This window comes from Sodiomyces alcalophilus, assembly GCF_042370955.1.
Source record: "Sodiomyces alcalophilus JCM 7366 unplaced genomic scaffold ACRALscaffold_2, whole genome shotgun sequence".
In the NCBI taxonomy this organism is placed as follows: domain Eukaryota; kingdom Fungi; phylum Ascomycota; class Sordariomycetes; order Glomerellales; family Plectosphaerellaceae; genus Sodiomyces; species Sodiomyces alcalophilus.
Genome location: NW_027263533.1, coordinates 6,887,128 through 6,896,671, shown reverse-complemented (window position 1 = coordinate 6,896,671; position 9,544 = coordinate 6,887,128). Strand labels below are relative to the sequence as shown.

Below are 9,544 nucleotides of genomic sequence, written 5' to 3'. Positions count from 1 at the left end.
TCATAATATAACTAATTCCGATCTTACCAAGCTCTCCGATATCTCTAAGCATATACAGGATATATCTGACTAGTCTATAGTCCCTACCCAGGGTAATCTAATACCGCCTATTTCGAGTCCTAGTCTAAAGCAGCCGCCTACTAGGAGACCTTATTAAAAGGTCTCCGCTCCGATAATAGAGCTACGACGTTTAGCTCGCCAGAGAAATCCTATTTAGTAAAAAGAATAGCTAGACTATGCATATACCTTATATATATAAACGGACTCCGCTAACTAGTTTTAGGCTATTACCACCGCCTCTGCCACGACTAAGCGAATAGTAGGATATTAGTCTATATATATTATATATATACCACGTATATACCGACTCTATATACTAATAACTAATAGATTATCGAGGTAGATGATTATAAAGAGCAGCTAACGCCCTCTAAATAAGGAAAGGGTGGTAAGTATATTCCCTATATCTAGTATATGCCCCGTATAGGTGATACTAACTATCTAAGGGGCTACTAAGGGTGTGTCTAAGGGAGGTGCGGTAAGGGCTAGTAAGGCCACGTAGGGCCTACGTTAATCGGCTTATACGTTTTCCCCTGCCTTATAATATATGCTATGCATATATATAATAGTCTACTAATATACCCTAGGTAATAAGCCTAAGTCGCCGGCCATTATCCTACCCGACGTCTTAGCTAATAATAAGGAAGATAATAAGGACGATAACGATAATAAGGTGGTTATAGATAACGACTAGTTAACTATACTATACCCTGTATATACGGGGTATATATAATAAAATAACTAAACGACCGACTATCCCTGCCCTAGTTATCTCTTAAGCTCCTTAATCTACCTTTCTAACGCCTATACCGTCCTCTAATACTATAGTTCCTGTACGCGAATCTCTAACTTATACCTCTCCTCCGTATATACTATGCTTATACGTTCTATATACGCCGTATATACCTACTATCGTATTCTTGCTGCCCTTACTAAGGGGGACGCGATAGAAGAACTACGGCGGCGCTTAGCCTTTAGTATAGGCCCCCCCGGTAGACTTAGCTGGTATTGCCTGGTATTACCCGTAGATAGGTTGCCCGGCGAGATATATCGAGTATTAGCCGGCGTTTACGTGGGACGTATACCCTGTATATACGTGGGAGATATAGTGCCCTAAGAGGGCAAGGAGTATAGTCGTAAATTAAAGCTTAAGTCGCTTTCCGATATTCCGGGCCTATTAGGCGGATCTAAGCCAGAGTAATCTTTATCGTTGTTCGAGTAGTCGGTATAACTAGTATCCGAACCTGATGTAATACTAATCGTATCCTCCGGGCTTATACCCGGTATATACGACGTATATGGATTTCGTGGGTTATACGGACTTCCGGTATTCCGCTTAGCTATAACTGCCTATCGCCGTAGAGTCGTCTCTTGTTTACGTAGCACCCTGCCCGCACGCGCTATCTTACTATTATCCTTATAAAACGCACATATACTATAGCGGAGCTCTATATAATCCTGCTTTAGCTCTTCGAAAATAAGGTCTTAAACACTAAAGAATATTAGTAAAGGTCTTAGCCTATACCTGGTATATACCCCGTATATACAGGATATATATTTACCCTAGGATACCCGTAAAAAGCGTCTTTTTCCGGCCCACGTTCTAATTATCCTTCGTATAACATACCTCTGCTAGGTTTATATCGCGGCGAAGGATACGCTATACGTTAGCAGGGATCTTACTTAGGCCTAAGCAGATCGCGGCAGTAACCCAGGGCCTAGACTTATACTTAGCCCACGCCTTTAGGTCCGGCTACTAGTCGTATATAGCCTGCAGGTGCATAGTATATTATAACTAGGATAGGGCCTCGAAGAGCTTAAAGATAAGCTTTATAAGCTAATAGTTATTATCCCTAGTGCTTTTACTAATATTCCGTTTTAAATAGATAGTGTAGAAAGCTAGGAGGTATAGGAGATACGCGTCGCATATTCGGCTAGTATCGATAGAATATAGGTAGTCACTAAAGCCTATAAATATATTAGCCTATGCCCCGTATATACCGCGCGTATACCCTATATATATATATAACTCACCCTTCCACTACGGGTCTAATATATCTAAGGTAATTACCTAAATCGAATTCTCGACTATAGGTTCGATATACCAAAACCGAATAGGAGTCTCCACTATATCGTTAATATACCGAAAAAGAAGTATAAAGAGACGCTAATATCCCTTCTTCTTTAAGATATTAGTAAAAACATAGGTAAGGGTTCGTACACCTAGATTATTATTAGTATACGCGGGGCATATACGGTATATAGACTAGACTCACGCTCGACTTCGTTGCTCTAGTAGCTAATACCATAGCAGTTATTATTCCTCCTATAGACTATCTTAAAAGAAAGGTCCATTTAGAGGCATCGTGCTTTATAGAATTCCTAGACCCGGGTATATACAAAGTATATAATATAGAATATACTATTCTCTTTTACTTTAATAGCCCGTATCCAGCGCTTTTCGGGAGGGTAGTCCTATTCGTAAGTAAACTCCCGCGTTACTCCTAATATCGAATATTAGTATACGATATATATATATATACGGGGTATATACCCTATATATTACCTACCTTAAAGATTATAGCCCGCCGGATACCGTAATAACCGAGCCTTATAAATCTGGCTATAAACCAGGTTATACGAGCTAAAGGCCTAGTAAATATCGGTAAGTAACTAAATACTAAATCGTCGATATATAGCAATTAGTCCCGGATTTAAAAGTAAATAATCTAAAATATATATTAGTTATATAGTATATATACCCCTAATATAAATATATATATTTACTCGCTATTAAAGCGGATATATTAGGGATTTCGCTAAGACCAAGGAGTAACTGCTGCTATAACCTCTATAGAACGTGGCTTGGTGGTGGAGGAGTATACGTATACTCGCCATGGGTAAGGCATATAATAAACGGGAACCGTTTCAGGTTAAACGGGATATAGATATCGATCTTCGCCCTATAGGGGTATGACTAGACGCGCCCCAGCCTAGTTAGATAGTTAAACCCTAACTTATTAGCGATTAATTTAAAGGATATATACTCGGTATATACGGGGTATATACCTAGTATATATATACTATAAAACCGTCGAGCTACCTCGACACGGCTAATAAAACCATAGTCCTTAATAGGCCTAGTAGCGCCACTATAAATAATAAGAGTCCTTAAATACTTAAAGTCGATACGATCTTATATAGGGCGAATAGAATTAATTCGATACTAGTTATTTTCCTTAGACTAATATATACAGCCTATAAAGTATACCTATATATAGTTAGTATATACCGGGCTTATACGATAGGACGCACTTACGCCAGGTTAAGGTTCGTGCACTTTAAGCTCGGTATCCTCGTAGGTAACCGTTTTATTATAGTATCTATAAGCAGGGCATATACACTGCTTACGCTAGAATTATGCCTTAATCGCTTAATAGAATCTAGATTCGGTTAGTTATATTCCCTTTAGATATATTACTAACTTACGCCTCTATTACCTGGGTTAGTTCTTCGGTAAGCGAATAAGACCGCTAGGGTTAATTCCTAGGATTTAATAGACTCTATTCTAGGACACGATAGTCGATATAACTCTATTCTAGGCATACGCTTAGTATACGCCTATTAACATACTCGCAATGCTTTATACCGCGATAGGTATAGCTAAAATACTAGGTAGCGTTATAACGATAATTTAGACTATTACTATTAGTAATATATACTACCCTATACGGGGCATGTACAGGGCATATAGTATACTCACCTTAGTATCTCGAGATAAAGCTTACGCGCAGAACGATCCCTCCGAGTATAGTACTGGATCTAAAAGATATTAGTTTAGGTTATACTAATATAGTATATACGTTAAATACCGTTTTAATCACGTCTTAATATATATTAAGAGCCTAATCGTAGTTAACCACCCTAAAACCGTACCCCGCTATAATAAAGTATAATATACCCGAATTCTTCGTAATAGGATATAGCGGAGGCGTTTAATAGTTAAGGAAATCGGTCGCTATAACTATATTCTTCCCCTGTCTTAAGAGAATAATAAAGGTGGTAGGGAGGTTAGCCTATACCTATTAGTATACGCCCCGTATATACGCCGTAGATACCCACTATATATCACTTACCTATAGTCCTATACGTAGGAACCCGGACACAGGAAACACCTCGCGACCACCCTCCTCTAGGTTAATACCTATACGGTTAACGGCATCCCGCTAGAAGGTCTTCAAGCTACCAGTAACCCATCGATTTACTAGATAGATTAGGTCTATAGCCCTAAAGCCTAATCGGTCTCGATTAGGCGTAGGAGTATCGCGAAAAGGATCTATTATATCGGAATCAGAGTAACCGGATCCTATAGATCCGGGCAAAGGCTAATCCAGCTCCGTAGATATCTTAATCGCGATTATATACTATAAGGTTATGCGTATACTATACGTATACTATATTAGTACGTAAAGAAAAATTTTACGCGGTCACTATATCTCCTACGTATATATAGCCTCCACGAAAAAATTACTTATATAGTAATACTTACTAAGCGTAGTATATACTATATATAGGCATGGTCTATGCGTCGCGTATACTATATGGATAAAAAGGATACATTATATACGGCTGCTTAGACATATACCTAAGTCACTTTTCCTTAGCATTTCGAGTTCGAGGCCCTTACAAACTTAAAGTGGGTACTTTTTCGAGGCCCCTGCGAACTAGCCCGAGGCCCTTACAAACTATACACTCCTTAGGCGGCAGTATTGCCGACTGGAACCTATGTAGTGTACCGTTGCAGACGTCAGCGCCGATCGAAGGGATGTGGAGCCACAACGACAGCATCTTCAGGCTTATGGGGTGAGCTATTTTCTCTGGTTCAGTAGTATTTCGTAATGGTCCTCTGTGCGTGGCTGACGACTTGGCTTTCACTTCCTGCCTGAAGCTACTTGTCCCCGTATGGACCGGCTCCTGGTTTCGGCGATGGGGAATACTCCCTCCTCGAGGGCGCTGAGCTCGTTGAAGGTCAGGTGGGTTCCAGACTGATGGATGCAACTCGACGGCAGCGGTAAGGCATACCGCTTCACAGAGTGTGATGGCGGCTTACCATCACAAATACATGCTCTCGCGTCATGGAGCTCGATACCCAACGCTGGGCTGTAGGGTGCTCAACTTGGCAAGAAGATCAAGAACGCTGGCGGCAAATTCACTTCTAAGGCAGCCTTGGACTTTTTGAACCATTAGAGGTATGAGCTCGGACACGATTCTGGACCTGAAGGGTGAGCTTACATTTACGCCGCACTTCCCCTCCCTGAGCTAACTCCATATTTTCAGGCCGATCCGAACTCTTCGAATCCGGCAAGTTGGCCCCATAGTCCTCATTCTCCACTCGTGCGCACAGTCTCGGCTCATATTCTCAACGTTACAGGTGTCTTGCTTTCATACATATATTCCCATCTATATGATCCGGGTACCAAGATGATCGTTCGGACGACGGTACGTTGTTCGTGGCGCAATCTGCGGAATGCCGGCACACACGATTCGCCGCATCTGACTGGAGCTGGCGGGGAGCGGTGTTCAAGACGCAAGATCGAATGCTCAAATCCGCTGAGTACTTCCTTGCGGGATTCTTTGGTCTAGAATGGTGAGTATCCCCCGTACTGCTGTCGCCACTAGTTTTGGGAAAACAGGAGCTTTGTGAGCTGACAAGTGTTAAGGACGAACAATGCCACAAACGAGGTCATCATCGACCAACACCACGGCAATAACTCGCTTGCCGATTACCTCAACTGTCCCAATTCTCGGGGACAGACTGGCGGGTCTGAAGCCTCCAAGGACTGGCAGAAACTACTTAAATAATGGTGCAACTTCCTTCCCCATAAGACAGCCAATGCATCCAGGTGACTCATAGCTGATTCTTCGGCAGCGACGGCACGCATACAGGGTATGATTGGCGGCCTCGACTGGACGTTGGAGGACACGTACGCGGATCATATGTCCATACGAGACGCTGCGGTTCCTTTCCAAGGAATGCTACTAGCAGACCGTACGCGTAATGGCCCTACTGACAAACGAAACAGATCGCCTATGGCTACAGCTCCTGGTGCAAACTCTTTACATACGAAGAATGGAACGGCTTCTCGCACTCGATTGACCTCGCCTTCGCTGGTAACAACGCCTTCCAGAATTCTACCGGGGTAAGCTGAGAGAATACCATGAGAATGCTGGACGAGGTTCTCGCCCACCCCGCATTTCATTGCCACTCAGGAGCTGTGGACGTCGTAGTGGTTTTGTGGGGGGTTCTGGGTTCAGCGCACCGTAGGAATTGGATATCCGCAAGAAGTCGTCGATCGGATCAAGCACCACACGCTCGGATACTCGCACTCTCAGACCAACGCTACGCTCGACGGTAACGAAGAGACGTTTCCTCTGAATCAGAGTCTGTATGTACTCCGACTTTTTGCACGACACTAACATTGTCTGTCCTCACAGCTTTCGGCTTTAAACAATTCACTGGACTCCTCAAGCCCGATACGTACCCAGGCCCTCACGACTTCACCGTTTCGCATGTCACACTTTTCGGCGCCCGCCTTGATCTGGAGATCATTCGTACCCCGAAAACCCTTGCGGCCGACCGGCCCGGATACCTCGAGGTAGGAGGAGAGACCAAGTGCATCCACTTTGTACTGAATCAGCGGACGCTGCCGCTTTGAGTCAGCTTCCCGGAGTGTGGCATCGAGCGAGTTGAGGGGTGGCGCGAGCTCGAAACGTTTCTGAAGGTGCAGGAAGCCATGTCGGCTCAGGCGGATTACGACCGCTCTTGCTTCGGTGCACTGAAAACTCTTCCATATGGATATGTGAACGACGGGCGCCCTGCCCTATATTATAGGTTTATGCGGGACGAGGGCGAAGGCCCGTGCTGAGACGCGAAGGTATGCCATCCAGCAATGGATATGCGATTGGGGTGTACGGATAGTTCACGGGACCGGGTGTTTCAGGGGTATGGCCCTCTTCTTAATCAGCAATCTATAATCTCGCTCTAAACCTACCTACGCGGGAGGGGATAGGTGTAGGTCAGAGCTCGAACAGAGGATTTCCTCTGACCAGAACCAGGTCAGAGATATAGCTGCCAACATGATGTTCTAAGACTGTTGAGAGTCTGGCCAGCCATCGGGCTCTGACCTACAAACCCCCAAACCCGGGTAGGTGTATGTTCTGCCCTAACAACAACCAAATTACGTTAAGTCGTCGCTTCAGCCTTTATATACTCCTGAACGCCTTGCTTAAAACGATACATGTGACGTATTGATTATGCGAAAACAACGGGGCTGTATCGGTTCTTGTTCCCTACCCCGTCGGCTTCGACGCGACTTCCGCTTCCGAGTAGGGTAGGGTGTCCTTCATTTCTTTCATCTCGGTCATCACACTTTGCGCGCAACGTTCATCCGCCATGTGCTGGTGCCCCGCAATACCGTGCTGCGGGACCAAGCGCCCAGCGTCGGAGCCAGGATCGGCATGGGCCGGAGTCCAGGCAAGGAAGTCGCGACGGACCTCGACGTAATCGTACGAGAACTCGCCGTGCTGGTCGTCGTCCATGCCGAGGAGCTCGGCCTCTTCCGACGCACGCAGTTTGAGGCCCGGTACGAGGTCAATGGCTTTTGCAATGATCGCTGACATGATGAAGGCATACGCTGAGGTTACCACGATGTAGGCGATCTGGATGTAAATGGCGCGGTAGTTGGCGTCGAGCCAGCCGCCCTGGGCTCCCGTGTTGACCCCGTCAAGACCGATGATGTCGGCAGTAGCGAAGAAGGCGTTGAAGATGAGGCCGACCATGCCGCCGATACCGTGTTCCGCGAAGACGTCCAGTGAATCGTCGATTTTGAGCATGAACTTGACTGTCATGCGAGAAGAGCGATGTCAGCCAGTGTACCTCCTCGGGCGATGACGGAGTGACATGGGGTGTTGTAGAGAACGGAGGGGAAAGCAAAGGAGCGGTAGGGGAGAACTGACCTTTGGTGCCAAAATTGCAGGCGATGCCCGCGACGATACCCAGGATGACCGAGGCCCAGGGAGGGATCAAGCCGGAACAAGGGGTTGCCGCGACGAGGCCGGAAATAGTACCAGAGCACCAGCCCACGAGGGACCACTTCCTGGCGAGCCGGAAGTCGAGGAGGCACCAAGTCATAGCGGCGAACATGGCAGTGAGACACGAGTTCCAGCAGGCCACAACAGCGCGCAAGTTGGCACCAAAAGCAGAACCGCCGTTAAAGCCGAGCCAGCCGAACCAGAGGAAGATGGTGCCGAGCGTGATGAAAGCGACGTTGTGGGGGCGGAAATTGAGCATCATCTTGTCGTTGCGGCGACCGAGGACCCAGGAGTAAGCAAGGGCGGAAAGGCCAGACCCTATCTCGACGGGGCCACCGCCGGCGTAGTCCAAGACGCCCCATTTGAGGGCCCATCCGTTGACGTTCCACACCCAGCATGCCAGGGGACAGTAGACGAGAGTGGCCCAGAAAAAGATGAAGACCATGCAAGGTATGACTCGGCCACGTTCAGCGGTGGCGCCGGCGGTGAGAGCGGCAGTGACGGCGAGGAACATCATCTGGTAGAAAGCGTAGAGGAGAGCGGGGATCAGCGGCGAGCCCGGGGAGGGGGCGGCGAGGGTCTTGATGAGGGCGAAATGTTTAAGGTCGCCAATGTAACCGTTGGTAGCGCGTTCACTAAAGGCGAGGGAGTAACCCCAGAAAAACCACTGGAAGACAACGACGGAGAAGGTCATCATGGCGACCCAGAGCTGAGAAAGGGCAGACTTGCGGCGGGCGAGACCCGAGTAGAGGAAGGCGATGCCCGGGACCATCATGAGGACGATGCCGGCGGAAAGGAGAATGTAGGCCTGGTCACCAGCCTGGTACCATTGGTTGAGGTTCTCGGTGGCTATAGATGAAACGACGACATGTTAATCCGACGTCTCTGGCCTGTGGTCCATGTCGAGGAACAGCACGCCAGGACCCGAGTGAGGCTTACCAGAATTGCCACCAAAGTCCGGGTCGGTGCCATTGAAGACCGTGGGAGCCCCTATCCAACTGTACGGCATGGTGAGTCCTCTCCTGCAGCGTGGTACAGAAGCTTCAGGAAACGAGGTCCAATGCAGGAAAATATTCAATTAGGAAGAGATCGTGTGGCGACGTCAAACCCCCACCCCGTTTTTTATTTCTCAGGAGTGAAGTGGAGGCAGAGGAAGCTCATGAATCAGAGACGTCTTATGGGAGTGTACCAATCTTGGCGTCTTGAGAAGAGAAAAAACGAATGTGCGCAAACACAGACAAAGGAGAGAGAGACGGGAAGAGATTAGATATATATTCATGGCCGAGTTCTGTCGCGAATGGTGTCATCCTCCATGGACATGGTATGGGGCCGCCGGGCCGCCGTGATAGATGCGACCAAGATAACGAGATGAGTGATGATGGGACGGGTGAAG

General features: G+C 46.9%; 3 protein-coding genes across 3 annotated transcripts; 2 read left to right on the top strand and 1 right to left on the bottom strand.

Moving 5' to 3' along the window:
* Positions 1-5,657: 5,657 nt before the first annotated feature.
* ACRALDRAFT_2041173 (uncharacterized protein) lies at positions 5,658-5,922 on the top strand (the record flags this gene model as incomplete). The annotated part of the gene is made up of 2 exons (XM_071021132.1): positions 5,658-5,707; positions 5,781-5,922. The coding sequence occupies 2 exons, from the start codon at positions 5,658-5,660 to the stop codon at positions 5,920-5,922; spliced, it is 192 nt and encodes a 63-aa protein (XP_070878236.1).
* Positions 5,923-6,009: 87 nt separating this feature from the next.
* ACRALDRAFT_2047245 (uncharacterized protein) lies at positions 6,010-7,081 on the top strand (the record flags this gene model as incomplete). Its single annotated transcript, XM_071021531.1, has 8 exons — positions 6,010-6,078; positions 6,144-6,231; positions 6,271-6,335; positions 6,376-6,502; positions 6,556-6,733; positions 6,782-6,920; positions 6,976-7,027; positions 7,062-7,081. 8 exons carry the CDS (start codon positions 6,010-6,012, stop codon positions 7,079-7,081), a joined length of 738 nt encoding a protein of 245 aa, XP_070878235.1.
* A 329-nt stretch (positions 7,082-7,410) lies between these two features.
* ACRALDRAFT_1048768 (uncharacterized protein) lies at positions 7,411-9,180 on the bottom strand (the record flags this gene model as incomplete). Its single annotated transcript, XM_071015557.1, has 3 exons — positions 9,091-9,180; positions 8,077-9,000; positions 7,411-7,961 (listed from the first exon to the last, which is right to left on the bottom strand). The coding sequence occupies exons 1-3, from the start codon at positions 9,158-9,160 to the stop codon at positions 7,411-7,413; spliced, it is 1,545 nt and encodes a 514-aa protein (XP_070878234.1). The 5' UTR covers positions 9,161-9,180.
* Positions 9,181-9,544: the final 364 nt, after the last annotated feature.